Below are 25,814 nucleotides of genomic sequence, written 5' to 3' on the forward strand. Positions count from 1 at the left end.
TGAAATTAATACAAGACTAGGCTGTCTTTTTATTTTTTTAAACATGACTCTCTCCACATAACATAAATGATGTCAAAATCATCTAAAAAATCCAGCTGATTCTTCCATACAGAAAGAACAGTCCATACAATAGTTTTCTGACTCTGGCATGACCATAAATAATGAGTGTACTTGGCCATTTAAAACCCAAAACCTTGCTATAGATACTTTTTTAGACAAAGAATGTTCTTACCTAGCCTACTATGTGGGTAGATGGTTATAAGGTTATCATTTCACTGTATAAATGTGGCTAATTATTACCTTGTTTCCTCTGGGATACCAACTATAACAGAGCTCCTCGCCACTCACATTGTTCACACACACACACACAAAATGACGGCTAGAGAAGCAGGAAAAGACAAGATTAAGACTAACCTTACAGGATAGGAAAAAATGCAAGAGACTCAAGATGGCTAATTCAAATCATTTGGTTTTCATTTGGTTTTACTTTAAAATACCACCCAAGAAAGCCTTTAAGTAAGAGGAGCTCCACCCACATCAAATCAGCTACAAATGGTTTTCCTCCCCCTTAGGCTGCTGGTAGCATCAGCCAGAACCACAAGGCAGCAAGCATTAAGGGTCTGTCACCATGTTTCTGGACATACTACCCCTCAGTCACTTTGACCTGTTGCACTGGTCATGAAAACGCAAAGAGGAAAATACAAGGGCAACAACGCTGACAGATTCTAGGAAGTCCTTGAGAAAGTAGGAAGCACAGCAGCCCATTCTAATCCTCAAGTCACTGCTCTGCTAGCTAGCACTCTACAACACTCAGGCTAAATGCACCAAGGCAGTCTCATTAAAAATTCCATAAAAGGAAGCTGATGGCTCATTCTTTATAATTAAGTGGTGAAAGTTTCTATGAATCCCAGAGGAGGAAAGTCAAACCAGAGAGAAGGAGCTCTGGCTGGAAAATGAGGAACTCTGGACTCTGTTCTAGACGTGGCCACTAACTCACTCCTGAGGCTGATCCCAACCAAATCATTGTTCCTCTCTGATGAGTCAGCTTCCTCCATGACTAAAATGATCAGATAACAGCTCCATCTTAGAGTACTAATAATACACCTTTGGTGACAGGTGGGTGGAGCCCCTATTATAAAAGGCCTCCCTGCTTTCTCCCACCTAGCCAGGAAAGCCTTTAGTTTACTCTAAGATCAAAAAAGCAGCAAGAAATGCTTCCAACCCACACACTCAGATAAAGCTCTCAAGACCAGGTACAAAGAGAAGTGAACTAAGACATACCCACTTTAGAGAACCAAGTCCCTGAGTCCCCTTGCCTGCTTTTAAAGTAGACATTTGTAGCATCTGATTATCTAAAGCTATTTTAAAATCAGAGAATATGCACATATTCTAGAAGGTTCCACTTCTAACAGTATTTGCTTTGCAGTCAAAAATTAAGAGGAAAACCAAAAGCATTTCAATTATAAACTAAAAACGGGAATTTAGAGACGTGAGGGTTAGAATATGTAGACTAATGTAAGGGAAAACTCCTTCACCACCTTTGGTAAAAATAACCAATGATACTTTTACTATAGGTATAAGGTACTTTAGTTGCATAAACTAATAAGGGGTCACCCTGGGCATAGGAGGAAGGTCAGCTCAACTGAGTAATGAGAGAGAATCTAGGGAAACAAGTAGAGTGGATCTTCTAAACCAAATGCCTGATAATCTATTGGGCTCAGCTCTGTCAACTACCCCTTGCTTTATTTTATAAAGGCTCTGATTCTCTTACACTGCACTCTCTCAGAAAAAAAGGCATGTGTGAGGCAAGCCCAAGAGAGACCACCAAGTTTAAAATTAAAGGAGATAAGAAACCATCCAAAAGACAAACAACAACAAATGTTGGTGAGGTTGCGGAGAAAGGGGAACCCTCCTACACTGCTGGTGGGAATGCAAATTAGTTCAACCACTGTGGAAAGCAGTATGGAGGTTCCTCAAAAAGCTCAAAATAGAAATACCATTTGACCCAGGAATTCCACTCCAAGGAATTTAACCTAAGAATGCAGCAGCCCAGTTTGAAAAAGACAGATGCACCCCTATGTTTATCGCTGCACTATTTACAATAGCCAAAAAATGGAAGCAACCTATGTGTCCATCAGTAGATGAATGGATAAAGAAGATGTGGTATGTACGCACAATGGAATATTATTCAGCCATAAGAAGAAAACAAATCCTACCAATTGCAACAACATGGATGGAGCTAGAGGATATTATGCTCAGGGAAATAAGCCAAGCAGAGAAAGACAAGTATCAAATGATTTCACTCATCTGTGGAGTATAAGAACAAAGCAAAAACTGAAGGAACAGAACAGCAGCAGAATCACAGAACCCAAGAATGAACTAACAGTTACCAAAGGGAAAGGGACTGGGGAGGATGGGTGGGAAGGGAGGGATAAGGGGGGGAAAAAAGGGGAAGGGGCATTATTAGCAGACATAATGTGGGGGGGCATAGGGAGGGCTGTACAACACAGAGAAGACAAGTAGTGATTCTATAGCATCTTACTATGCTGATGGACAGTGACTGTAATGGGGTATGTGGGGGGGGGGGCTTGGTGATGGAGGAGTCTAGTAAACATAATGTTCCTCATGTAATTTAATTGTAGATTAATACCAAAAAAAAAAAAAAAAGCAGATGCTGAGGTGTTTAAGCATCATGGTGTTTAAACTTGCCTCAGTTCAGAAAATAAAAATCTAAAAAAAAAGAGAGAGATAAGAAGTCAGCATTACCAGGAGCTGATGTGATATCAAGGGACACACGGGAAAATGGGCTGCAGCAAGATCTACCAGCCACCTGGAAATCCAAACCCTATCAAGCTTTGGACCAAAGGGGGAAATCAGCCATACTTAACTGGTGAACATGACTTAGAGAAGTCAAATATGAGAGAGAAACAGGCCTCCAGAGTCCTGGAGACCTCAGAGAAACAGGCCTCCAAGGAGGTGGAAGCAATGAATGTATGGTCAGTACAGAGCAGCCAGTCATCCAAGGGAAAAACCTTTAAGTTTAGATACAGAAAACATTTTTCGTTCTCAAGTTCAGGGGTTAAGTGATGATTCAGAAGGGAAAAAAAAGATTACTCCAGGACCACAGTGCAGCATGGTAGAGATCTGACACTTGAATACACTTTCTAGTTTACAGTATGCTTTAATGATAGTGTTCCTCTTAATAGATACAAAATTCAAAAGAAGGTTCTTGAAGGTGATGAGGTTTCCAGAAGACCTAAAGTAATTACACCTACATCTCTCTGTTGTTTGAAGCCTTTATTCATCAAAACGTGCAGAATGGGAGAAACAATAATGGAGATAAGGAAAAAGCAGAATGAAGCCCCTAAAGGTAATTATCAGTTAAGGAATCTCTGGGCACTAAATGAAGACTGGATTAGACCTCTACACACCAAAAACATCATTTTGACATTTGTTGTTGTTTTTTTCAAGCTAATAGCCATGGGCTTCTTACAAAAAGTTCAACATTGCTGAAATTATAACAAAACAGGGAGGGTTTTCCACACTTGGCCAAAGGAAAGAAAATCCATCACTGTGGATTACAGTGGGCTCCATGGACCCAACTCTCTTGCAGCTAGATTTGCATACCCATACCGCATCAGCCACAAATCAGAACCAGAGCAAAAAAAGCAAGAATTAAAGGAGAAACACAGGCTTGATCAGCCAAGGCTACCAATTCCTTCTACTCCACTGGGGCCTTTTCCTTATAGATGACTGTTTACAATTCAACATTTCACTTACCTATCTCACGTTTTCTTTCATTGGTTGTACAATCATGGAAAAATTCTGTCATCAGACTTTCCAATGCCCTGAGGGAGGCTTCTTCAGACGCCTAACAGAAGAATTTGAAAAAAAAATCACTAACTATATCTTCAGTTCCACTGCTTCTCAACTCCTTTCAGGTCACATTCAACAGCAATAATAATTTACTTTCCAAAACACCTAGGTTCAACATTCTTCAAATACATGGTGTAAGCCAGAAAAACTGAAGGGAATTTCCCAGCTGGCTCAAAACCCTAAGTTTTAATATACATAAATTCATGCTACTGTTGCCATCAATTTTCAATTATTTATGCAGAGGAAGAGGGAGTGAATAATTCAAAATTTAATTCTGGAAACATACTGAAAGCAATTTAACATTCCCTGGCCCTGACTGCAGACACAGGGTAAAGAGACTCGGGGAGGTTAGGGCTTCCTACAGACTACCCATCAACAATACATTTGCCCCAAGTCTAAATAATAAGCCATATTTTGATTCATAGCAACTGTAGTCAAACTGCTGCATGGGTTCATGAAGTTTTTTGAAGGCACTTCAGGAGTCTTATGTCAACTCTCAATCTGGAATGAGCAGCCCATAGAGGTTAAGGTGAAGCTAAGAGCCTTGCTGAGCAGAGTCAAATTTAGCCAGCATATTCTGACCACAGACCCCCAGAGAACCAGACTCTCAGCAGAACCACGCAGGTAGAGAATGAAAGTCAAGGGGCGCCAACATTCATCCTCCCCTTTCCATATGGAACCCCAAACCCATTTCCTCTTCTCTGCCAGGGATGTCAGTTGCAGCAATGAGTTTGAGTCAACACTTTTTCACGCAACCCGTCTGCAAGAAGGTGAGCATTCCCAGACCATTTCTGAATCCTCACTGGCATCAATGTGCCCAGACATAAACAAGAACCAAGAGCAGTCGTGATTTCTTATCTCTTAATTCCTGTCTTCCAGTCTACCCCCAACTCCCTTCCCTATATCCTCACCACTGCCCCCAGAGTGAGGACTAGAAAACTGCATTTTCAAACAAGTCCACACTCAAATGTGTTATGTTCCAGACTGAAATATTACCTGAGGCCTCCACTTGGTGACTGAGTTGAGGAGACTGAGGAAACTAGGCCATTTCTGTAGATAAAACTAGCACTTCTTATGATTGGTCCTAATTATAGAGGCCGAGCCAGGCTTGCCCCAGCCCATCTACATCACTAAGCATGTGTAAGCACACAATACCTGGAGCCACAGTCAAGCAGTGCTGGGAACGGCTGTCCCTCCCATGCCACAATCATGATACAACAGCTATGCAGTGATGACAATACTCTGCCATGCTGAGTGACGAATTACTGTACAACAGTTTTAGTACTTGTGAGTTGTCTGACTTTTATATTTACGATAAAGATGAGCCCCCTACTCTTTTTTCAAACCAACGTATTGGTTCAAGTGAAAAACACCCTTGGATTAAAAGTTAAGCCATTTTATTAAAAACTACAAAATTTTTGCAAAGGGAGAAATAACTAGAATGTTGGACTAAATAAGACTGTAATCTTTTTTAAAATGTTTCTTTTTTTAAAAAAGTTTTTCTGTTGATCAAAACAGCCACACTGGGGTCACTGGCTTTCTAAGTAAATGCTATAAATTCAAATCTCTAAAATGATTTTATATGAATGAAAGAATGCTTTGGTCTGTTTCATAAACTGACTTGGTATACCAATTCATCTGAAAAAAGGATTTGGTGTTTAAAAAAAAAGTTTGTGGGAAGACTGAAAAGAATCAAAGGAAAATATCACATGTTAAAATAACTTACTGGCAAATGAATAAACAAACATAAATCAAGAGAGATTGGTTGAACTAAAGTCAGCTATTTAATTAAAATAAATCAATAGTTCTTCTGGAGCCAAAGTGGGTTCCTAAAAATTAAGGCTGTACCTTCAAGTCACACCTGCTCCACGACTTTGTCTTGTAGTGAATGATTCTGGAGTAGACAGTGGGAAAAACCTAAACTCGTCACATTCAGGCAATCAACCACCAAGATATATTTCATACTAGTTCTTGAGGCAGAAGTCTGTGAACTTGACGATTACCCGCCGTGCATTAGAGGCTGTTGGGGCAAGTTCCTGATTATCTTCTTAAAGAATCCAACTCTGTCTCCATTCCCAGTCCCATCCCAGTGGATGACCCCTCCTGCTCAAACCCAAGAAGCTAACATTCCAGTGGGAAGTGGAAAGCAGAAAGTGCCCACAAGGGTCACAGGATAGACTGTCCCACCAAATGATGGCTACATGAAACAGGAAACCCCAAAACCTCATCTGGTGGCATCACCAGGTTTTTCTCAACAAGAATAAATAATATGCTGTTTGTATTTTCAATAACTTCTGTAACTGCAATTCTAATACCCACTTCACAGGGTGTTATGAGGATCAAATGAAATGATCCATGGGAAGCTGCTAGTGAACTCTAAGGAAATTACCTAATTGACAGTTATGGCTGCTATCATATTTATTTGGTCTTAAAATACCAAGTGAAAACAGCCCAAAGCAAAACAAGGTCAAGCCTATTTTGGAACCAGAGATTAATGCCCTTGGGTTTAAGAACTTTGTCTCAAACATATCTAGGGGCTTTTCCAACTGGATTTCAAAATGAAACCATGTAAGTTTACAGAAGAAAAGGAGGCTGAGACTCTGCCAAGGTCACACAACCAGAACAGAGATGTGAAGACAAAAAGGATATGCTCAAAACCTGCAAATGGTTGAAGGATACTGGAGAAATCCCCCCATTTGGCACAAAGACTACAGAACCTTTGCCAGCTGTTTCCAGTAGCTGGTGAAGCCAGAATCCAGACTGCAGTGGGTTAAGGAATTAACGGCATGTAAGGAAGTGGTAATATTCCATTCAGACTACATTTTCAAGTAATAAAGGGACAATGAACATAAAACAAAAACCAAGTGCCATGGTGTGGTAGAGAGAGAAGGCTTCAATTCCCAAAAGCTATTTAAACACTGTACTCCTGATTTATGAAGAACACCCAGATTCAGATACATCTGACTGCTTCCCATCTTCCGCTTGAGACTTAAGACTCAGATCTTGAAGAACTAATGAAAAATGAGATTAGCTTAAAAACAAGACACAGTCACATACACACAAAAAAATCCAGTTGGATTATACATACAAAATGTGAGAGATAAAACAATATGGATTATATTACCTAGAATAATACAGACATTTTCATGATCTTGGGGTAGGGAAAAGTTTCTTGAATAGAACACATAAAAACACTAAATACCAAGGGAAAAAAGACTGGTAACTTGGAATGTTCATCAGATGGCACAATGAAGAGAGTGTAAGAGAAAACCACAAAAATGGGAGAAGGTATTTCCAACATAAGTAACAGTGAACTCTCATCAGAGTATAAAATAACTTCTACAGATCAACAAGGAAAAGACAGATGCGTCAATTTTTTTTTGACAGACAACCATTAATTGCAAAAGAAGATATTCAGAAAGCCTATAAGTACTCAACCTCATTATTAATCCCAGAAAAGCAAATTAAAAACAAGAGTGCCACACATCCACCAAAATGGCTAAAATTTAAAAGACAGAAATAAGTGTTGATAAAGATATTGAGCAACAGGAGTATGCTGGCAGTGTACACTGGTGTAACTATTTTGGAAAACCATTTGACAGCTGAACATATGCATACATTATATATAACCCTGCAATTTTCCTCCTTGAAAATATACGCAACAAATCTGTATATGCATACCCAAAGAAAATACACACAAATATTGACAGAACCATTATTCCTAATTTCCAAAAAACTCTAAAGAATCCTAATGTCCATCACCAGTGGAGTGGATGAATACTTTGTGGTTTATTCATCAGTAGAGCATTACAAGACAACAAGAATGAATAAATACTGCTACATACAACAACATGGACAAAGCTCACAAACACAATGTTGGCTGAAAGAAGCCAAAATACGTCCTTCATTATTCTCTGTATGTTAATCCTAAAAAACATGCAGAATGAATCTACAGTGTTATAATCAGAGTACAAGTTACCTTAGAGAATGAGGGGTTGTGAGATACTGGTAACGCTATCTTCTTGATCTGAGTGTTAGTAACACAAGGATGCTTGCTTTACATTATGATTTGTGCACTTTTCTGTAAGTATACACAATTTTTAAAACTTAATATTAGACTTACTCTTAACATTCAGAATCTTTTCAGACTCTGAATTTAGAAATTGTATTTTTCCTCTATTAGCACAACTATTAAGAGCAATCTGCAGGCCTGTAGCTGGCCTATAAGTGCAGTCGGTGCATGAGACTCCAGGATTCCTGGGAACCATCACCTATTTGTCTGCAGAGCTGCCAGGTTAGCAACACAAAGTATGACAACCACATGACCTATGCTTCTGCAGGAGTTACAGGGCTCAACTCAACAGCAGATTAAAATCCTTGGGCAAGATGGTGAATGAAACTTGACTCAGATTTAAGCTCTTGGGAAGCTATGTATATATCTAAAATAAATCAAAGCTTTCTCTTACAGAATGAGTTAAAATCTGCCAAGTGGGGGAGCTTTCAACTGTGCCTGCCTTGACTTTATCTGCTCCTTTTATTGCACTGTTCATGGTTTCACAGTTCAGAGCCTATATAATACTGCCTTATTTATTTAGGAACTACTAAGTCAACCAGCACCCTATCTAATAATCATCTAATAAATTATTTAAAAAGCTTGAAAGCGGCCAAAGGATTACATAATTTGAAATGTTCGACTTCTCCCCATATCCTCTATGCCTACAAAAATGTCACCAGGTCTGCTGGTTCCTGCTTTACATTTTCATTAGATTTGTACCTTTTCCCTCATTACTACCTTCTACAAGACTCTAATCACCTCCTGCCTAGATTGCTATAATTTCTTTTACCTAATTGCCTTGATGTCAGCTTCCCCAACACCAACTCAATCTGTACTACACCACCAGACTGATTCTCCTAAACACAGATCTTCTGCCCCAATTATTCTATACCAAGCTTTAAAGAACCTTTAAATATGGACCAACTGAGAAACTCGGCTATTCATTCAACAAACAAATATGCCCAATACTCACTAAATAACTGATACTACTTTGAGCCCCTGAGATAGAAAGATGAGTAAGACTGTCCTTGATTTTAAAGAATTGGAGGAGAGAATTGGCATGGAGAGAAGGGGAGAATCTATGAATGAAGAAGTAAAATATGACAGTTTACATCCTGTAAGAGTGACATATGTAAAGACGGCTCCAGGAGCCGAAAGTGAACTGAGGAAGACAGGGGAAGATTCACAGTGACTAATATATTCTGGGCTTTGAAAAATGCAGAGAAGTTTAATAGGACAAAGGAAGGAAAGCATGCCTGTTTTGCCATTACTCACGACAGAAGCCATCACTCCAGGCTGAACACTCATGGTCTCATTTCCAATAGCAAATGTCTATTCCCACCTTGCATTTGCTCCTGGGTCTGCAATTCATAGCTCAGCATTCATGAAATTAAGATTCTTAAAGTATGAAAGTTTACAGCACAGACCTCCCCTTCTTTGTTTTCATCTTTTGTCTTTGTCTTTTCATCAGTACCACAGAGTTTTGCCCATGGCACTGCTCCCTTCAGAATGGCACAATAAAGAGCACAGGCTCTGGTGCCCCATTCCTTGGGTGCAAATCCAAACACGTATCAACCTTGGCCTAGTTATTTAATCTGTCACTCTTTTCTCTTGTGCACCACTGGGGATAAGAGATCTTAACAAAAGGGGTTGTTCTAAGGACTAAATAATCTATGTAAAGCACATAGTTAAAATAATGCCAGAACTAAAGAAAGGGCTTTAGAAACTCCTCTCTGTAACTGTTAATACTTCATAGATAGGCCTCTCTACCTAGGCAGAACATAAACTGTCTGGGAAGAGACTCGACCTAATATGTTTCTATTTTCTCTAGTGCTCAAATGGTCCAGTGCTCAAGCATTTTACAGACCAAATTCAGGAGAGCAAAAGGAACAAGACGACTGTTAGTATCACTTTCTCAGGAATACTAGTAATCCCTCCAAAGTCAAGAAACATATGACTGTTTAAATTTCCCCCTTTAGAGGCTCTGATCATAATGATCTCTGTTCACAAGCATTCAATTAAGTATATTCTGAGAAACAGTAGACTGTTAATAATTTATCTAAAAACCCTAAACTACGGGTGGGCAATATGGGTGCTTTCTCCCTTAAGGTACCTTGATGACAGTTTTCTCAAATCCTGATCAAATCTGTAATGTTTTACCTAATTGCCTCTAAAACATTCCCCTCTAAAGTATAACATTTTATAAAATTGGTACTGGGGAAAAAAATGACTTTTTTAAAATTAAAGTATCATTGATATACAATCTTATGAAGGTTTCACAGGAACTACATGGTGGTTTCAACATTCACCCATATTATCAAGTCCTCCCCTCCTCCTTTGCAGTCACTGTCTATCAGCATAGTAAGATGCTATAGAGAAAAATGACTTTTATAAGAAACTTTTATAAAGCTTTTTGCTACCTTCGCCAGGAGCCACACAGAGGTAAATGATATGGGCATCCTGTATTCAAGTTCATGGCCTCCTTGATACCAAACCATGAGGACCAGCACCCCAGAGTCCCATTCAAATATTCCTGTGGCATATCTATACCAATTTTATCACTCTACTTGCTTGTATGTAAAAAAAGTTTCTGAGAAAAGTGATTCTATACTAACTGCTGACCAACGTTAAAAAGTATGCAAAACATACCTGGTGTGTCACAAACAGACACCATTAGCAAAGAAATTCAATCTCATATAAACACTCTCTGGAAGTTAACAGGATTACCATGGATGTCTAGACTCTCAGAAGAACACTCTCATTCGTCCCTACGCTCTCACCACTGCAAAGAAAAGAGATGAGGCAAAAAATCCCTTTGGCCTTTAGGCCTGTATATCAGAAAAATAACAGTTGATCCTTAAACAACACGGACTTGAACTGCGCCACTTCACTTACACACAGATTTTTTTTCAATAAATATATTGGAAAAACTTTTGGAGGTATGTGATAATTTGAAAAAACATTTTCTTCTAACTTACAATATTGTAGCATTATAAGAATGCAGTGTATAATACATATAACATAGAAAATATGCATTAATCAACTGTTTATGTCATCAGTAAGTCTTCTGGTCAACAGCAGAGTCAAAAGTTATACTCTGATTTGACTGCACAGGGAGGTCAGTGTCCCTAACCCAAGTTGTTCAAGGGTCAACTGTACTAAGCTTAACATTACACACAATGAGAATCAATGTGACATCTATCAATCCCCTCCTAAAGTCACTCAGCACAAAATCCTCTTAGAAAGCAGGAGAGCACACACGGGAAGTCTAGTCAAGAGAATGATATTCAGAGAAAGACTTCTTCACATCTTTCCTGTCACTGCTCTTTGGGTCTAATTGTGCAGATACTGTCCTTTAAAATGACTAAACATAGAGGCGGAGCCAAGATGGCGGCGTGAGTAGAGCAGCGGAAATCTCCTCCCAAAACCATATAAATTTTTGAAAATACAACTATTACTAAAAGAGAGACCAGAAGACACAGGACAACAGCCAGGCTACATCTACACCTGTGAGAATCCAGCGCCTCACGAAGGGGGAAAGATACAAGCCGCGGCCTGGCAAGACCTGAGCACCTCTCACCCCAGCTCCCAGCAGGAGTAGAGGAATCGGAGTGGGGAGGGAAAGGGAGCCCAGGACTGCTAAACACCCAGCCCTAGCCATCCGCGCTGCAGCGCAGACACACAATGCAAGGAGTGCAGGATACTAGGGAAACAGGACAGTAAAACCTGCAAGCTGGTGCCCGCAGCCAGTGCCCCTGGGACAAAAGAAAACCGAGTGCTTTTTGAAGGTCTTAAAGGGACAGGGGCTTCACAGCTGGACGGAAACGTCCCAGAGCACACAGCCCAGCAGCCGGGAGTCTGGGGGAACTCTGGGCACCCTAACCTCATAGGTGGTAGTGCAGCTCTGAGACCCCTCATGGCGATAAACAGCCCCCTGTCTGTTCCCCCTCCGTACGGGCCCACCATAAAAGGGGAGCAGTCTGAGGCTGGCCAAGCCCACAGCAAGGGAGCTTCCTCCATAGCGGCCGGGCAAGAAACAGAGACCCCATCTACGCACAACGGCCCAACACAAGCCGCTAGGGGTCACCGTTGTCCCAAGAAACAAAGGCCAGGAGCAAATGGAAAGGATCTTGGTTCTCCCAGCTGAAAGACGAGCCAACAGCATACCACTGCATCTACTGACATGAAAAGGCAGAAGAATTTGATCCAGACGAGACTAACCCAGACATCCTCTACATCCTCCCCTGAGAAGGAATCTGGGGAGACAGATTTAACCAATCTTCCTGAAAAAGAATTCAAAATAAAAGTCATAACCATGCTGATGGACTTGGAGAGAAATATGCAAGAGCTAAGGAGGGAGAATACAGAAATAAAACAATCTCTGGAAGGACTTCAAAGCAGAATTGACGAGATGCAAGAGACCATTAATGGACTAGAAATCAGAGAACAGAAACGCAGAGAAGCTGATGCAGAGAGAGATAAAAGGATCTCCAGGAATGAAACAATATTAAGAGAACTATGTGACCAATCAAAATGGAAAAATATCCGCATTATAGGAGTACCAGAAGAAGAAGAGAGAGAAAAAGGGATAGAAAGTGTCTTTGAAGAAATAATTGCTGAGAACTTCCCCAAACTGGGGGAGGAAACAATCGATCAGACCACGGAAGCACACAGAACTTCATGACAAGGGACTCAAGGAGGGCAATACCAAAACACATAATAATTAAAACAGCAGATCAAAGACAAGGACAGAGGATTAAAGGCAGTCAGAGAGAAAAAAAAAGGTCACCTACAAAGGAAAACCCATCAGGCTATCATCAGACTTCTCAACAGAAACCTTATAGGCCAGAAGAGAATGGCATGATATAATTTAATGCAATGAAACAGAAGGGCCTTGAACCAAAGATATTGTATCCAGCACAATTATCATTTAAATATGAAGTAGGGATTAAACAATTCCCAGACAAGCAAAAGTTGAGGGAACATGCCTCCCACAAACCACCTCTACAGGGTATTTTAGAGGGACTGCTCCAGATGGGAGCACTCCTAAGACTAAATAGATGTCACCAGAGAAAATAAAATCACAGCAAAGAAAGCAGACCAACCAAATACTAACTAAAGACAAAAAATAAAATCAACTACCCACAAAAGCAGTCAAAGGAAACACAAAAGAGCACAGAACAAAACACCCAACATATGAAGAATGGAGGAGGAGGAATAAGAAGGGAGAGAAATAAAGAATCATCAGACAGTTTTTCTAATAGCTCAAAAAGCGAGTTAAGTTAGACAGTAAGATAGTAAAGAAGCTAACCTTGAACCTTTCGTAACCACGAACCTAAAGCCTGCAATGGCAGTAAGTACATATCTTTCAATAATCACCCTAAATGTAAATGGACTGAATGCACCAATCAAGACACTGAGTAACAGAATGGATAAAAAAGCAAGACCCATCTATATGCTGCTTACAAGAGACTCACCTCAAACCCAAAGACATGCACAGACTAAAAGCCAAGGGATGGAAAAAGATATTTCATGCAAACAACAGGGAGAAAAAAGCAGGTGTTGCAGTACTAGTATCAGACAAAATAGACTTCAAAACAAAGAAAGTAACAAGAGATAAAGAAGGATAGTACATAATCATAAAGGGCTCAGTCCAATAAGAGGATATAACTATTATAAATATATATGCACCCAATACAGGAGCACCAGCATATGTGAAACAAATACTAAAAGAATTAAAGGAGGAAATAGAATGTAATGCATTCATTTTGGGAGACTTCAACACACCACTCACTCCAAAGGACAGACCCACCAGACAGAAAATAAGTAAGGACACAGAGGCACTGAACAACACACTAGAACAGATGGACCTAACAGACATCTACAGAACTCTACATCCAAAAGCAATAGGATATACAGTCTTCTCAAGTGCACATGGAACATTCTCCAAAATAGACCACATACTGGGCCACAAAAAGAGCCTCAGTAAATTCCAAAAGATTGAAATCCTACCACCCAACTTTTCAGACCACAAAGGTATAAAACTAGAAATAAATTGTACAAAGAAAACAAAAAGGCTCACAAACACATGGAGGCTTAACAACATGCTCCTAAATAATTAACAGATCAACAACCAAATTAAAATAGAGATCAAGCAATATATGGAAACAAATGACAACAACAACACAAAGTCCCAACTTCTGTGGGACACAGCAAAAGCAGTCTTAAGAGGAAAGTATATAGCAATCCAGGCATATTTAAAGAAGGAAGAACAATCCCAAATGAATAGTCTAATGTCACAATTATCGAAATTGGAAAAAGAAGAACAAATGAGGCCTAAGGTCAGCAGAATGAGGGACATAATAAAGATCAGAGAAGAAATAAATAAAATTGAGAAGAATGAAACAATAGGAAAAAATCAATGAAACCAAGAGCTGGTTCTTTGAGAAAATAAACAAAATAGACAGGCCTCCGGCCAGACTAAGAGAAAAAGAGAATCAACACACATCAACAGAATCAGAAACGAGAAAGGAAAAATCATGACAGACCCACCAGAAATACAAAGAATTATTAGAGAATACTATGAAAACCTATATGCTAACAAGCTGGAAAACCTAGGAGAAATGGACAACTTCCTAGAAAAATACAACCTTCCAAGACTGACCCAGAAAGAAACAGAAAATCTAAACAGACCAATTACCAGCAACGAAATTGAATCAGTAATCAAAAAACTACCCAAGAACAAAACCCCCGGGCCAGATGGGTTTACCTCGGAATTTTATCAGACATACAGAGAAGACATAATATCCATTCACCTTAAAGTTTTCCAAAAAATAGAAGAGGAGAGAATACTCACAAACTCATTCTATGAAGCCAACATCACCCTAATACCAAAACCAGGCAAAGACCCCACCAAAAAAAGAAAACTACAGACCAATATCCCTGATGAACGTATATGCAAAAATACTAAACAAAGTATTAGCAAACCGAATTCAAAAATACATCAAGAAGATCACACACCATGACCAAGTGGGATTCAAGGGATGATACAAGGATGGTACAACATTCAAAAATCCATCAACATCATCCACCACATCAACAAAAAGGACAAAACCCACATGATTATCTCCATAGATGCTGAAAAAGCATTCGACAAAATTCAACATCCATTCATGATAAAAACTCTCAACAAAATGGGCATAGAGGGCAAGTACCTCAACATAATAAAGGCCATATATGATAAACCCACAGCTAACATCATACTGAACAGCGAGAGGCTGAAAGCTTTTCCTCTGAGATTGGGAACAAGACAGGGATGCCCACTCTACCCACTGTTATTCAATGTAGTAGTAGTACTGGAGGTCCTAGCCACGGCAATCAGACAAAACAAAGAAACAAGGAATCCAGATTGGTAAAGAAGTCAAACTGTCACTATTTGCAGATGACATGATATTGTACATAAAAAACCCTAAAGACTCCACTCCAAAACTACTAGAACTAATATCGGAATTCAGCAAAGTTGCAGGATACAAAATTAACACACAGAAATCTGTAGCTTTCCTATACACTAACAATGAACTAATAGAAAGAGAAATCAGGAAAACAATTCCATTCACAATAGCATCAAAAAGAATAAAATACCTAGGAATAAACCTAACCAAGGAAGTGAAAGACCTATACCCTGAAAACTATAAGACACTCTTAAGAGAAATTAAAGAGGACACTAACAAATGGAAACTCATCCCATGCTCCTGGCTAGGAAGAATTAATATTGTCAAAATGGCCATCCTGCCCAAAGCGATATACAGATTCGATGCAATCCCTATCAAATTACCAGCAGCATTCATTAATGAACTGGAATAAATAGTTAAAAAATTCATATGGAGCCATCAAAGACCCCGAATAGCCAAAGCAATCCCGAGAGGAAGACTAAAGTGTGGGAGGGTCTCGCTCCCTAACTTCAAGCTCTACTACAGCGCCACAGTAATCAAGACAATTTGGTACTGGCACAAGAACAGAGCCACAGACCAGTGGAACAGAATAGAGACTCCAGACATTAACCCAAACATATATGGCCAATTAATATTTGATAAAGGAGCCATGGACATACAATGGGGAAATGACAGTCTCTTCAACAGATGATGCTGGCAAAACTGAACAGCTACATGTAAGAGAATGAAACTGGATCACTGTCTAACCCCATACACAAAAGTAAACTCCAAATGGATCAAAGACCTGAATTTAAGTCGTGAAACCATAAAACTCTTAGAAAAAAACATAGGCAAAAATCTCATGGATATAAACATGAGTGACTTCTTCATGAACATATCTCCCCAGGCAAGGGACACAAACGCAAAAATGAACAAGTGGGACTATATCAAGCTAAAAAGCTTCTGTACAGAAAAGGACACCATCAATAGAACAAAAAGATCCTACAGTATGGGAGAACATATTCATAAATGACAGATCCGATAAAGGATTGACATCCAAAATATATAAAAAGCTCAAATGCCTCAACAAACAAAAAGCAAATAATCCAATTAAAAAAATGGGCAGAGGAGCTGAATAGACAGTTCTCTAAAGAAGAAATCCAGATGGCCAACAGGCACTTGAAAAGATGCTCCACATCACTAACCATCAGAGAAATGCAAATTAAAACCACAATGACGTATCACCTCACACCAGTAAGGATCGCCATCATCGAAAAGACAATCAACAACAAATGTTGGCGAGGTTGTGGAGAAAGGGGAACCCTCCTACACTGCTAGTGGGAATGTAAATTAGTTCAACCATTGTGGAAAGCAGTATGGAGGTTCCTCAAAATGCTCAAAATAGACTTACCATTTGACCCAGGAATTCTACTTCTAGGAACTTACCCTAAGAATGCAGCACTCCAGGTTGAAAAAGACAGATGCACCCCTATGTTAATCGCTGCACTATTTACAATAGCCAAGAAATGGAAGCAACCTAAGTGTCCATCAGTAGATGAGTGGATAAAGAAGAGGTGGTACACATACACAATGGAATATTATTCAGCCATAAGAAGAAAACAAATCCTACCATTCGCAACAACACGGATGGAGCTAGAGGGTATTAGTCTCAGTGAAATAAGCCAGGCGGAGAAAGACAAGTACCAAATGATTTCACTCATATGTGGAGTATAAGAACAAACGAAAACTGAGGGACAAAACAGCAGCAGAATCACAGAACCCAAGAATGGACTAATAGTTACCAAAGCGAAAGCGACTGGGGAGGATGGGTGGGAAGGTAGGGACAAGGGCGGTGAAAAAGAAAGGGAAAAAAAACAAAACAAAACATAGGGATAAAGGAAAATAGTACCAGCTGTGCTAAAGGATGTATTAATTATCTTATCTGTGGACATTATTTCACAATATTTGTGTAAGTATATATATATATAAAATTCATATGTATATATCTATATAAGTTGTACACATTAAACATGTATATTTTATTTCCAAAAAAAAAAATGGGCAGAGGAGCTGAACAGAGAGTTCTCCAAAGAAGAAATTCAGATGGCCAACAGACACATGAAAAGATGCTCCACATTGCTAGTCATCAGAGAAATGCAAATTAAAACTACAATGAGATATCACCTCACACCAGTAAGGACTGCCACCATCCAAAAGACAAACAACAACAAATGTTGGTGAGGTTGCGGAGAAAGGGGAACCCTCCTACACTGCTGGTGGGAATGCAAATTAGTTCAACCATTGTGGAAAGCAGTATGGAGGTTCCTCAAAAAGCTCAAAATAGAAATACCATTTGACCCAGGAATTCCACTTCTAGGAATTTACCCTAAGAATGCAGCAGCCCAGTTTGAAAAAGACAGATGCACCCCTATGTTTATTGCAGCACTATTTACAATAGCCAAGAAATGGAAGCAACCTAAGTGTCCATCAGTAGATGAATGGATAAAGAAGATGTGGTACATATACACAATGGAATATTATTCAGCCATAAGAAGAAAACAAATCCTACCATTCGCAACAACACGGATGGAGCTAGAGGGTATTAGGCTCAGTGAAATAAGCCAGGCGGAGAAAGACAAGTACCAAATGATTTCACTCATATGTGGAGTGTAAGAGCAGAGGAAAACTGAAGGAACAAAACAGCAGCAGAAGCACAGAACCCAAGAATGGACTAACAGTTACCAAAGGGAAAGGGACTGGGGTGGATGGGTGGGAAGGGAGGGATAAGGGTGGGGAAAAAGAAAGAGGGCATTACGATTAGCATGTATAGTGCATGGGGGGCACAGGGAGGGCTGTGCAAAACAGAGAAGACAAGTAGTGATTTTACAGCATCTTACAATGCAGATGGACAGTGTTGGTGAAGGGGTATGTGGGGGGGACTTGGTGAAGGAGGGAGCCTAGTAAATATAATGTTCTTCATGTAATTGTAGATTAATGATACAAAAAAAAAAAAGAAAGAAGATGTGGTACATATACACAATGGAATATTATTCAGCCATAAGAAGAAAACAAATCCCACCATTTGCAACAACATGGATAGAACTAGAGGGTGTTATGCTCAGTGAAATAAGCCAAGTGGAGAAAGACAAGTACCAAATGATTTCACTCATATGTGGAGTATAAGAACAAAGAGAAACTGAAGGAACAAAACAGCAGCAGAATCACAGAACCCAAGAATGGACTAAGTTACCAAAGGGAAAGGGACTGTGCAGGAGGGGTGGGAAGGGAGGGATTAGGGAAGGGGAAAAAGAAAGGGGGCCTTACGATTAGCATGTATAATGTGGGGGGGTGGTAGCATCGGGAGGGATGTGCAACACAAGAGAAGACAAGTAGTGAGTCTACAGTATCTTATACTACGCTGATGGACAGTGACTGTAATGGGGTTTGTGGGTGGGGACTTGGTGAAGGGGGGAGTCTAGTAACCATAATGTTCTTCATGTAATTGTAGATTAATTATACCAAAAGTTTAAAAATTAATAATAATAATAAAATAACTAAACACATCATGAGGAAGTAGACATCTCACTTTATTTCACTAATGCAAACTGTTAAAAGTGGTTGAACCTTTGAAGTCTAGCACTCAGAAGCGCAGGCACCAAATCCCTGGAGCGTTGAATACCTCTTTCAAGGGCACACAACTGGTGAGTGGCAAGTCAGGGTTCCTGATTCAGTCCTATCCACATCCATGATGAGGTTTCCCTTGGCCTATCTGTGAGAGAGGCAGAGGCAAGGCTAAACAGAGATAGTGTCTAGGGGTACATACACTGAAGTAATTAACTCTAAAACTTATGGATAAAAGTTGCACACACAAAAAATGTCTTCTACTAAAGGAAAGAGACGGGCAGCCTCACCATGTTCTAGGAAATCAAGGGTGGGGCAGATGCACTTGCCAGAACCCTGTGAACACAGACAGACCAAACTACTGAAGTTATGCATTTGCCTCACTCAGAAGGGCTCCTCACTGCCTTGCCTACATACAGCTTAACTCTGAAAAATATCTTCCCTTTGAGAGTAACTACAGCCGTAACTTGGACAACATAATCATGCAGATACTTAATATTTGATTAAAACATATACTATGGCCAGATACAAAGATAATTTGAGTCATTAAGAGACACACTTCTGCTTTAGTCTGAAACTACCATAAAGTGTTGGCCAATGGCAAAACATTCCTCCATTTCTTAGATTTGCACAAAGTGCTCAATCAGATTCTCTCTCTCTCCCACGAACAAAAGGGATCAATCTGTTTATTGCTGAGGACTGTAAGTGAAAGAAGAATGACTGCCAGGCATCTTGGCCAAAAGGCTATAAGGTCAAGGCAGCATATTCTGTCCCCCTGGAGACCAATAGCAGAAACATCTTGTACACAGAGGACAGTATGTTTTATGCTGGGAAAATCTATCCATATACTACTGGACAATACATAAAAACAGGAGCACCAGTTGGTTTCAAAAACTTAGAACAACAAACCTAAAGACTAAAGAGTCATGACAAGTAAACGCTACACCTGATTCTAGACAAGATCCTGTACTGAAGGGAGAAAATGCTAAGGACATAATTGGACAAACTGACAAAACTGTAATACAGACAGATCAAAGTACTGACAAAACTGGAATACTCATAGGTCAAAGTACTGAATAAACATCAAATTCATTGAAGTTAAGAACTGCACTGTGATTACATAAGAGAATACCCCTATTAGAAAATACACCATAAGCGAATGAGCCATGATGTAGGCAACTTACTCTCATATAGTCCAGAAAAATATTGTGTGTATGCACATATATATATATGTGCATATATATATATAAATATGTGTGTGTGTATATGTATACATACACAGACACACACACACCTAAAGAAAGTACAAATAATAAAGCAAACAGGGCAAAGTGTTAATAGGTGAGCTTGGGTAAGGGGTATAAGAGTGTTCTTTAGACTACTCATTCATGGCAATCTTTCAGCTTGAAATCATTTCCAAATAAAAAGTTTTTAAAAACATCATCTGTTGGATTGGTACCCTCCATCTTTGATCCTTACTGCTTCAAGCTAGTTGGGCAAATAGGAAAGAGAAAAGTGAGAAAAGGGTACACAAGTGTAGAGGAAATGTAAGTTCCTATGGCTACGATTCTCACCTAACTAACCCTGGTCATCTTGCCCACTGCACACGTGTGCAGTACACTGACTCTATATATATAAAGAGCTCCACCAAGTGCTCTGGGCTGCACAGCTGCAGGAGAGCAGAGGCTGGAGTGGGTGGCAGCGCCTAAGGCAGAGACTAAAATGGTTGTGGGGGTGAAGAGGCCCAGAGGCAGAGACTGGCTTGCTGCCTGCAGACTGTGGACGGGATTCTAGTGCTTGACGTGCCACCATGGGAATAAAGTTGGTATAAACCCTTTCACCCCAAGAATGTTCCATTGTCATTTTTGGTCTCACCTAATGGAGGGTGAACTTGCCAGGGGCTGAACTCATTGGCAAGACAATCAGGAAGGAGGGGTACTTTATTCTGTCAGAGACGAGGTTTATTACCACAAATTGTTTCTGAAAAGGTTATTACATAGCCCAGACATTAAGAATTTTGCATCTGCTGGTTGGGCAACAATCATATTCCACTAAGAGCTAAAATACATACAATTTCTATACTTGTTTATTTACATTCCAGTCAGAAGGCTTTAATTAGCCAAAAAAGCAAGTGATAAAAATAGTTTTTCTGCAAGAAACTATCTAAAATAAGTGAGTAATACAGCCAAGAATAGGCTCTCTCTTCACAATCCCATCTGCTTCTCTTTTCCAGGTACATATCCCAGGAGGATGAGTGTTTATATCTGTACGCCTAGTCAATTAAATGTAAAAGATACTTACCGAGCACATTAACAGAAGGCATGCTACCAAGAAATCCTAGAGCAGGATCATGGAATCTTGAAGGAAATAAACCTTAACAGCAAGTCTGACCTCACTTAACAGATGAGGAAAATGAAGCTCAGAGAGAATATGCCCCAAGTGGATCAGCTATAGGTCAGGTCGAGTCACACAGGAGGGCCACAAGAGCCCTTTCCCAGAAACAGCTCCTCTATCCCTTAAAGGAGCATAGAGGAGTTCTGCTCCAAGGGCTATAAGGACAATGAATGAGCTGGCATTACGCTGAACAAAATCAGGTGAAGAAAGAGTGGGAACTTGATGGACCATTATAAACACATGCTGCAATCCAAAATCACAATTAACACTACAGTTCATATGTAAATAATTTCATTTCAGCTGCTGTTACCACCTGCAACTGTTTTAAGGGCAAGTCTCTTGTAAAACCTATACCACCTTCATCCTGAATTATTCCCAGGCAGAACTGGCATTTTAAATAAGTCAAAACAATTTATTTGACTTTGGCAAAAATCCCCAGACTGTATTACATAATCACTTCCTTTCTCCCCTCCAGGTTCTACCCAGCTGCTATACAGTCTCATGAAATCAAGTGCAGTCCAAAGTCTAACGTCCTCTTCATGACTGGCAAAGCTGCAGTGCTCCCTCCTTCCCCTCCTGAATTAACCTTACCCACCCAGACCCCAGCAAAGCAGGAAAGCAGGACACAGCAGAAGACAAGCTTCTCTTGAGGCTAAGTAGGTATGTGAGAAAACAAGCACAAAGCTAGGCAGTGTTCTGATGCAGTAACCTCACTCCTGGTGGATGTGGCCAGTAGGTGAGGCTCTCCCCAGTGCACCCAACCACCATCAATAAACCAGGAGCTAAATCACTCCTGTGAGAGGGAAAAAATGAGAGGGAAGAGACAGAACACAGAAGAATGTGCTCCAATACTGCTCCCATCTAGGGTACAGATGATACCCCCACCACTACCACCCTGCCAAAGGGCAGGAAGGAGGGGACCCAGAAAGGATGCTCTCTACATGAGTAATGAGAGAACCAGTGCTACCACTGAGAGGTACTCGGCCACCCATGGCAGGCAGAGGAAAAACCAGTATAAAACCAGTCCCAGCAACAGAGTACAGCCTGTGTCACTTTGGGCAAATCCTGCCAGCTCTTGGAGCATCCTTGGTATTAAACGCAACCAGGAGTGTATGCTGCATGGTGACTACAAAGCACTATGCACATGTTGGTTATGATAATCATCCCTCCTTCACTTACAAGTTTCTCTTACCCAAACTCCCTGTTTGGACTGTCACCAGTCTGTCCCTCTCAATATGCTCAGCACCACCTTAATACTTTAATCCTTCTTTCATGATCACTCACATCACTCCAAGGTTCTCAAAAGTATTACCAACTGCCAACATACATTGTATCTCACACAATATAAACAACATGCCCATGAGTGAACTGGTCAGGGGGCCATGAGTGGCGATACACTCTGCAGGAAGTGTGTAGGTGCTGCACAAGCAGAGATCTGTGTTTAATAGGAAATGACTTCCTGGCTGGAGGGGTCTAAATGCTCCTCCCATCCCCACAGATGACTACCAGCCAGCCACAAAGGGAGAAGATACTGCATGCTCTAGTGAGAGAGACTCTCTCCAGGCTGGGACTCATGTTCTGGGTGGCATACACTACTACTAGCCAATGAATTTTCTCAAGTTTTACTTTCAATAGTATGCTTAGAAATCACAACTACGATTAAAAAAACAAACTGTAACTTTTATAGTAAGGAAGACTATAGTGCAATTACTGGAACTATACCTGATTCCTTTCCTCTACCCCAGTGGAGATTCACTAGGTTAGAAAGGCAAAAAGGCAAGTTTTTGGGGTTTTGAAGGAGAAGCACAGATGAAAGGAAATGGGTACTTAACTCCTATCTAATTACTCAGCCCTGCCAGGAACCTTGGCCTTGCTCACATTCCCTGCATCCCTGCAAAATGAGCAACTGACTATATATTAGTGCAGTTTTCTATTATCCTCCAATCCCCACCCAACAAACACAATTAGTTTGAGAGAAGAGCATTTATCACCCTTCCCATAATTCTCAACCAACCCTGCTAAAATATAGGGAAAAAGGAATTGTCTTGCCAATGGGTTTCAGCCCTGGGCAAGTCCGTTATGGATTCAGTGTGACCAAAGAAATTGACAGCAAAACGTTCTTGGGGTGAAAGGGTTATACCCAACTTTATTTCCAGGTGTCAGGTCAGTCACTAGAATCCCATTCATTCAGAGTGAGTCTGTGTGCAGCAAGCCGGTCTCTGCCTCTGGGCCCCTCTGACTGCACAGCCATCCTCTGGGCCTCTCTGCACAGTCGTCCTGCACAGCCATCCTCTGGGCCTCTGTCCTTGGCGCTGCAACCACTCCAGCCTCTGCTCTGCTCTCCTGCAGCCTTGCAGCCCTGCCATCATGTCATGCCCAGAGCACTGGGTGAGCTCTTTATATAAACTCTCAACAGCCATGTATTGCCCACAGGTGTGCAGTGAGCTAGTCAACCAAGGCCAGGTGAGAATCCTGGCCACAGGAACTCTAATTTTATCCACAGAAATAAAGAGAAAAAGTGCTGCTTTTGATTCACTCCATATCCCAGCTCTACTTCTCCTACTATGGGCACAGTACAAAGTCAGAGACTAGAAATTCCACACCGTTTCACCAGTGCCCCTCCACCGCACAGGTGGTTGGCAACTCCCTATCCTGGGAATGCCTTAAAATAACTTTGTCCAGTTTAACTATGAAGCATGTGAACCAGAGTTCAGTTCTGCATCTGATTTCTGACCTCACCACTTAAAATTTGCATGATCTTGACCAAAATACTTAACCTCCTCGAGCCTCAATGTTCTTCACTTGCAAAATTTACTGACAACAGTGCACATCCCCTTCACCAGGCACTTGTGAAAAGTAAATGACATAATGTATGTAAATCCCTCGGCACCCTTAACCAAAAATGAGCAAAACTATTTCACTATATATTTCACTGCTGAGTCAGTAAGCTTTAAAAAAGGGAAGAAACCAAATAAGCAAAAACCACACAAAGTCAACTAAATGCTCAAAAAATCCAACAAATGTTAACTGTCTCCACTTTCATTTTTATGAACGTGATCACCTACAACAGATCACCTACAAGCACTACAAAGAATGGTACGTACATTCTCCAGGCCTCTATTTGTTTGGGACAATAAAGGTTTGGGATTATATCCATGACTCTAGCAGCAAAAGGTGTTTTTTCGCTTTTTGTAAGAAACAGTGCATAGGATCCCAATACACAAAACAGAAACAATCAGAGACTCTGCTTAATTAATGGGATAGGGAGGAGGACCCAAATTGCCTATCTAACTTCGAAATACAACATGTGAGAATCTCCAAGAAACCCTATGGCCCTGCAGAACACAGAAGCGCCCATGTTAATATACATATGCACTAAAGCCCTTCCAACTTTATGATTCAGGTTACATCAAGTCTAGAAAGTTTTCTCCAGGTAATCAATAGTTTCTAAAAGACTGATTTGTAAATTCTCTCTCAAGTATCTTTCAACTGCCAGCCCCTCACCAACACCCAGGGATTTTGGTACCTGACCATCAGGCGTGATCAAATCACTGCATCATCTGGCCCTGACCTGCACCCGTGAGCTTCACTATCCCCACTTCTCCTTTATCCAGTCTCCCCACACATCCTGTGCCTCAGCCAGATACAATTTCTCACTTTCCTTCCATGTAACATTTCCATGTCTTCACACATGCCATTTCCTCTAACTAGAATGCTCTTCTCTACCTAGAAAACCCCTACCTATGTGTTAAGAGTCCTTGAAAATGTCACCACCCCCGTGAAGCCTACTATAGTTCCCCTAGCAGGGCAGGTCATTTTTCTGGGCTTCCTAACATTACACTGAACAGTGAACTGAAATTACCTCTTTCACTCTCATTACGTTGCTAAGGAGTGCACAAATTAGTGCCACCTCAATATAAAATGATTTAGCAATATCTATCAAAATTTTAAATGCACAAACTTCACCCAGCAAGCACATTTTTAGCTGCTTTTTCCTCCAGAAGTGTATTTGTAAAAGAATCTTTTTGTCAGTGCTGTAAAACAAAAGATTGGGAACAACCTAAATTTACATAAAAGCAAGACTGGTTAAAGAAGGTACATCCACATGGTGGAATACTATGCAACTATGAAAAAGTGAGGAAGCTCTATACATATGCATACAAGGGACTACCTTCAATATAAAGGCACAGTGTGCAGTGTATTTAGTATGTGACCCATTTGTGGAGGCAAAGTGGGGAATATGGAAAAACATATATATACTATACATACAGACACTTTTTTTAAAACTGGTAATGGTGACTGCCTCTAGAGAAGGGAATGAGGTTCTGGGGACAGGAAAGGCAAGATTTCTCTGTATATTTTCATATCATTTAAATTCTGTATAATATTCATTTTTTCAAAAAAAAAAAAAAGAAATGAGAAAACAAGAGATAAATTAC

General features: G+C 40.3%; 1 protein-coding gene across 3 annotated transcripts in view; it reads right to left on the reverse strand.

The window, feature by feature from the left end:
- XPO6 (exportin 6) overlaps positions 1 to 25,814 on the reverse strand; it is a 114,872-nt gene that overhangs the window by 69,457 nt on the left and 19,601 nt on the right. For 2 of the 3 annotated variants that reach the window (XM_036905702.2, XM_036905701.2), the window contains exon 2: positions 3,781 to 3,871. The exons of the other annotated variant lie outside the window; for it this stretch is intronic. In XM_036905702.2, the coding sequence (XP_036761597.2) occupies positions 3,781 to 3,871 (91 nt within the window). The remainder of the gene's footprint in view (positions 1 to 3,780; positions 3,872 to 25,814) is intronic. 3 annotated transcript variants of the gene reach the window in all.

The sequence above is a fragment of the Manis pentadactyla genome, chromosome 10 (genome assembly GCF_030020395.1).
Source record: "Manis pentadactyla isolate mManPen7 chromosome 10, mManPen7.hap1, whole genome shotgun sequence".
Classification (NCBI taxonomy): Eukaryota; Metazoa; Chordata; class Mammalia; order Pholidota; family Manidae; genus Manis; species Manis pentadactyla.